The sequence below is a fragment of the Mustelus asterias genome, unplaced genomic scaffold (assembly GCF_964213995.1).
Source record: "Mustelus asterias unplaced genomic scaffold, sMusAst1.hap1.1 HAP1_SCAFFOLD_43, whole genome shotgun sequence".
NCBI lineage: Eukaryota > Metazoa > Chordata > Chondrichthyes > Carcharhiniformes > Triakidae > Mustelus > Mustelus asterias.
The window spans coordinates 2,095,052-2,101,051 of NW_027590120.1; the positions used below are offsets into that span (position 1 = coordinate 2,095,052).

The following is a 6,000-nucleotide window of genomic DNA, read 5'->3' on the forward strand; positions in this document are numbered from 1 at the left end:
GTCTCCAACTGCTCTATATCCTGCTGTATCCTCTGCCAGTCCCCATCGCTATCCGCAATTCCACCAACCTTTGTATCGTCCACAAACTTACCAATCAAACCAGTTACATTTTCCTCCAAATCATTTATCCTTGGAAAGACGGAGAATGAGGGGAGATCTAATAGAGGTGTACAAGATTATGAAGGGTATAGATAGGGTGAACAGTGGGAAGCTTTTTCCCAGGTCGGAGGTGACGATCACGAGGGGTCACGGGCTCAAGCTGAGAGGGGCGAAGTATAACTCAGATATCAGAGGGACGATTTTTACACAGAGGGTCGTGGGGGCCTGGAATGCGCTGCCAAGTAGGGTGGTGGAGGCAGGCACGCTGACATCGTTTAAGACTTACCTGGATAGTCACATGAGCAGCCTGGGAATGGAGGGATACAAACGATTGGTCTAGTTGGACCAAGGAGCGGCACAGGCTTGGAGGGCCGAAGGGCCTGTTTCCTGTGCTGTACTGTTCTTTGTTCTTTATATATTACAAACAGCAAAAGTCCCAGCACTGATCCCTGAGGAATGTCACTTGTCACAGCCCTCCATTCAGAAAGGTACCTTTGCACTGCCAACCTCTGTTTTCTTCTGACTAAATATCTCTCAACTTCCTAACACCCTGTCACTCTGTGATCCTTGTGACATTTGAAACCAGGTATTCGCAAAAAGACTCAAAGAGCATCAGCCCACTGGAGGCTGAGACCAGCCAGTCCAGCACAAAGAAACCCTCTGACCCTCCCCATTGACCAACTGTGAGAATGAACAAAATGCAGTCCTGGATGTAATTGAGAGCAGAAACAATAACAGCAGAATCCAACCCCTGGAATCACTCGTGAACTTGTTGGTGTCTCAGCAGGTGGGATGAAACTCTGAATCCCTTCCCACACACAGAGCAGGTGAATGGTCTCTCGCCAGTGTGAACTCGCTGGTGTATCCGCAGGTCAGATGACTGAGTGAATCCCTTCCCACACTGAGAGCAGGTGAATGGTTTCTCCCCAGTGTGAACTCGCAGGTGTGTCCGCAGGTGGGTTGACCGAGTGAATCCCTTCCCACACTGAGAGCAGGTGAACGACCTCTCCCCTGTGTGAACTCGCTGGTGTGTCAGCAGGTCAGATGAGTTTGTGAATCCCTTCCCACACTGAGAGCAGGTGAATGGTTTCTCCCCAGTGTGAACTCGCTGGTGTCTCTGCAGGTGGGTTGACCGAGTGAATCCCTTCCCACACTGAGAGCAGGTGAACGGCCTCTCTCCTGTGTGAACTCGCTGGTGTGTCCGTAGGTCAGATGACTGAGTGAATCCCTTCCCACACTGAGAGCAGGTGAATGGTTTCTCCCCAGTGTGAACTCGCTGGTGTATCCGCAGGTGGGATGACTGAGTGAATCCCTTCCCACACTGAGAGCAGGTGAACGGCCTCTCCCCTGTGTGACGTAGCTGGTGTCTCTGCAGGTCGGCTAACTGAGTGAATTCTTGCCCACACTGAGAGCAGGTGAACGGTCTCTCCCCAGTGTGAACTCGTTCGTGTGTCCGCAGGTTGGATGACTGAGTGAATCCCTTCCCACACTGAAAACAGTTGAATGGCCTCTCCCCAGTGTGAACTCGCTGGTGCCTCTGCAGGTGGAATGACCGAGTGAATCTCTTCCCACACTGAGAGCAGTTGAATGGCCTCTCCCCAGTGTGAACTCGCTGGTGTCTCTGCAGGTGGAATGACCGAGTGAATCCCTTCCCACACTGAGAGCAGGTAAATGGCCTCTCTCCAGTGTGAACTTGCTGGTGTGTTTGCAGGCTGGATAACTGAATGAATCCCTTCCCACACTGAGAGCAGGTGAATGGCCTCTCCTCAGTGTGAACTCGCTGGTGTGACTGCAGGTGGGATAACTGATTAAATCCCTCCCTACACTGAGAGCAGATGAACGGCCTCTCCCCAGTGTGGCTGCGCCGATGAGTTTCCAGCTCTGATGGGGATCTGTATCCCTTCCCACAGTCCGCACATTTCCATGGTTTCTCCATGGTGCAGGTGTCCTTCCCTCTCTCTTGAGTGGACAATTAGTTGAAACTTCGTCCACACACAGAACAAGATTACAGTCTCTACCCGCTGTGAATGGTGTGATATTTATTCAGACTGTGTAACTGGTTAAAGCTCTTTAGTCAGTGCATCGGAACACACTCACTCGAGTGTGGCAGAGTGTTGATGCTTTTTCACTCACACTGACATTTCAAATCTTTTCAAATCCACAGACTGGACAATCATTTCTCCTTCTGGATTCAAAGTCCGATGATATTGAGGTCCCAAGGAATATGATTCTGTCACGTCGAGACGTGACATTTGAGATTTCAGCCTGTGATTCCTCTTTCAATATCCTGTAAAATGAGTTTCCAAAAGTCATCAGTGTCAGTACAGGATAGAAATTCAGAACAGACAATTTCTATGGAACATTCTTTCCTCTCTCATTCCCCAAAAGCTGTAAATCTCCATCCCACACACTCTCTCCCCATTCTCAGCAGGTCTGGCAGCATCTGTGTGGAGAGAAAAGAACTGATGTTTCAGAGCTTTGATAAAGGGTCATCTAGACAAGAAACATCAGCTCTTTTCTCTCCTTACAGATGCTGCCAGACCTGCTGAGATTTTCCAGCATTTTCTCTCTTGGTTTCAGATTCCAGCATCCGCAGTAATTTGCTTTTGTAAGGCTGCAGATACCTCCTCCCAAGTAACATGCGTGTGCCCAAGACATCACCACTTGTTTTCCTTATTTCTTTAGCACCCATGGTGCTCTCCGCAGTAAACACAGAGGAGAAGTATTCATTAAAAATCTCACCCATCTCCTGTGGCTCCACACACAGATGGCCAGACTGATTTTTAAGGGGATCTATTCTCTCTCTTGCCGCCCTTTTACTCTTAATATAGCTTTAGAACCTCTTGGAATTTTCTTTAATCTTACCTGCCAGATCCATATCAGACCCTCTTTTTGTCCTCCTGATTTCACGCTTCAGTATTTTCTTACACTTTTTATAGTCAGAGTGATTCACTTGTCCCCAAAGAACAAAGAATAATACAGCACAGGAACAGACCCTTCGGCCCTCCAAGCCCGTGCCGCTCCCTGGTCCAAACTGGACCATCCTTTTGTATCCCTCCATTCCCACTCCGTTCATGTGGCTATCTAGATAAGTCTTAAACGTTCCCAGTCTGTCCGCCTCCACCACCTTGCCTGGCAGCGCATTCCAGGCCCCCACCACCCTCTGTGTAAAATACGTCCTTCTGATATGCGTGTTAAACCTCCCCCCCCTCACCTTGAACCTATGACCCCTCGTGAATGTCACCACTGACATGGGAAAACTCTCACCCCTTCCATTGTGATGTCACACCCTCAACCATTCCATTGTGACGTCACACTCTCACCCATTCCATTGTGACCTCACACTCTCACCCATTCCATTGTGACATCACACTCTCACCCATTCCATTGTGACGTCAGGGCTTCCCTCTCCGATCACAATCCCTGCCGGCCTCCCACATGCAGCCTCAATGGCGGCAGTCAGCCCGGGTCTAACACTACAAGCTGCCGCTCCATTTGGTACAAAGGGGGGGACCGGGAAGTTCATTTCCGGGGTTTGGGTTTGAACAACATGTTTACAAAGTCTCTCCACCCACCCGCTGGATTCATCGCTCCCCGCGCACCGCCCTCTACCTCGTATTGATCTCGCTTCCAAGATAAAACCGGCCGTCTGTCCGTCGCCATTACCCGCACTGCGCATGCTTCAGGTCGCGCTCCTCATCCACTCCGATTGGCTGGAGGACCAGCCGCTCCCGCTCGGTCCTCCAGTCCCGCCCCTCATTCACTGTGATTGGTTGGAGGACCTGCCGCTCCCGCTCGGTCCTCCAGCCCCGCCCCCTCTTCCTACTGGTCCGGAGCTGCCGTCAATCATTCCCCGGGCATTGTGATGTGGAGCATGCGCAGTGTCATTGCTGTCCTTGGCGCTTGTTTGTCCCGGAGAAGCGGAGTCAGCGTTAGGCGGTGGCTGGGAGGATTTGGAAACACTTTGTGGATCCGCAAACCCTTCAGAATCATTGTCAGCTCCCTGGTTTGCAGCTGCGGGGCTTCTCCCTCCCTCCCTCCCGGGAACAGGCCCAGGTTAACGGCCCCATCCTGGCTCAGCCACTGGAGGATGGTTCACATCAGAGGATGGGGGAGGGGGACAATAAATAAGAGGTTACACTTTGGCCTCAAATCAATGAGGACTCTGATCTCTGGGAAGGAAGGAAACCCTGGGAGGTGGGCGGGGAGGATTCACAAACACCCGCTGGAGGCCCCAACACCCCCAATAAGACCCATTGGTTTTATTGTCAGTCTGCAGACAGGAGCTGGAGAACTAAACCCAGTAAGAAGTTTAACAACACCAGGTTAAAGTCCAACAGGTTTATTTGGTCGCAAAAGCCACCAGCTTTCGAAGCGCTGCTCCTTTGTCAGGTAAGTGGGAGTTTTGTTCACAAACTCAATTTACAAGATAATGGTCGGAATGCGAGTCTTTCCAGGTAATCAATTCTTAAAGGTACAGACAATGTGAGTGGAGGGAGAGTTGAGCACAGGTTAAAGAGATGTGTATTGTCTCCAGCCAGGACAGTTAGTGAGATTTCCACATCAATAACTGAACCCAGACAGAGGAGAGGGAGGGAGAAAATGGAGTGGAGGAAAGAAATGGTGGAGATGTTGAGATGGGTTTGGATTTCAGCCCAGGGGAGGTGGGAGAGTGTGTGGGACGGGGAACAAGAGAGGAAAATATGTTGCAGAGAAATTTCAGAATTTCTATCCTGCACTGACAGTGATGGTATTGGTAAACTGTTTTTGCAAGGTATTATGAAGCAAGATTTACAGATATGAAACTCAAACCAAACTTCACATCAAGATCTGTTTCAGTGATTTGATTAATCAGAAACTGAATATCATCAGCCTTTGTCTCCAGAAGGAGAAATGTTTATTCTGTCTGCGGGCAAAGATTTCAAACATCAGTGTGACTGAAAAAGCACCTACACACAAACACACCTGAGAGTTTCCAATGTGCTGAATGTGGAAAGTGGTTGAACAAGTCTGAAAAATAATCACATCATTCTAACTGAGTAGTGACCCGACACACATTCTGTGTAAACGAGGCTTCAACTCATCATCCAACCTGGAGTCACACGAGGACACCGGCAGCACAGAGAAACCATTGAAATGTGGGGACTGTGGGAGGGGATTCAATTACCCGTCCGAATTGGATATTCATCGTCGCATTCACACTGGAGAGAGGCCGTTCACCTGCTCTGAGTGTGGGAAAGGATTTGCTTACTCATCCAGCCTCTATACACCGGCGTGTTCACACTGGAGAGAGGCCATTCACCTGCCTCGAATGTGGGAGGGGATGTCATGCTTTATCAAGCCTCCTGATTCACCGGCAAGTTCACTCCGATCAGAGACTGGTTCAGTGTTCTGATTGTGAGAAAAGCTTTAAAAGCACAAAGGACCTCCTGAGACACCAGCGCACTCACATGGCGGTGAGACCGTTCACCTGCTCAGTGTGTGGGAAGGGATTCACTCAGTCATCCCACCTTCTGACACACCAACTTGTTCACACTGATCAGAGACCATTTCAATGTTCTGACTGTGAGAAGAGATTTAAAAGTAAAAATGATTTACAAGTCCATCAGCGCACTCACACTGGGGAGAAGCCATTCACCTGCTCCGTGTGTGAGAGGAGATTCGGACGTTTATCCCAGCTGCAAACACACCAGCGAGTTCACTCTGATAAGAGACCATTTCAGTGTTCTGACTGTGAGAAGAGCTTTAAAAGTAAACAGGATTTGGTGACACACCAGCGAGTTCACACTGGGGAGAAACCGTTCACCTGCTCGGTGTGTGGGATGGGATTCACCCATTCATCCCACTGTCTGAGACACCAGCGAGTTCACACCGGGGAGAAGACATTTATTTGCTCTGTGT

At 49.7% G+C, this 6,000-nt stretch overlaps 1 protein-coding gene across 1 annotated transcript in view; it reads right to left on the reverse strand.

Annotated features, from left to right (window-relative positions):
- The window catches only part of LOC144482875 (uncharacterized), a 31,842-nt gene extending 29,803 nt beyond the window's left edge, over positions 1-2,039 (reverse strand). Inside the window, exon 1 of the mRNA XM_078201714.1 lies at positions 943-2,039. Within this exon, the coding sequence (XP_078057840.1) occupies positions 943-2,035 (1,093 nt within the window). The 5' untranslated portion in view covers positions 2,036-2,039. The remainder of the gene's footprint in view (positions 1-942) is intronic.
- Between the last annotated feature and the right edge of the window lie 3,961 nt (positions 2,040-6,000).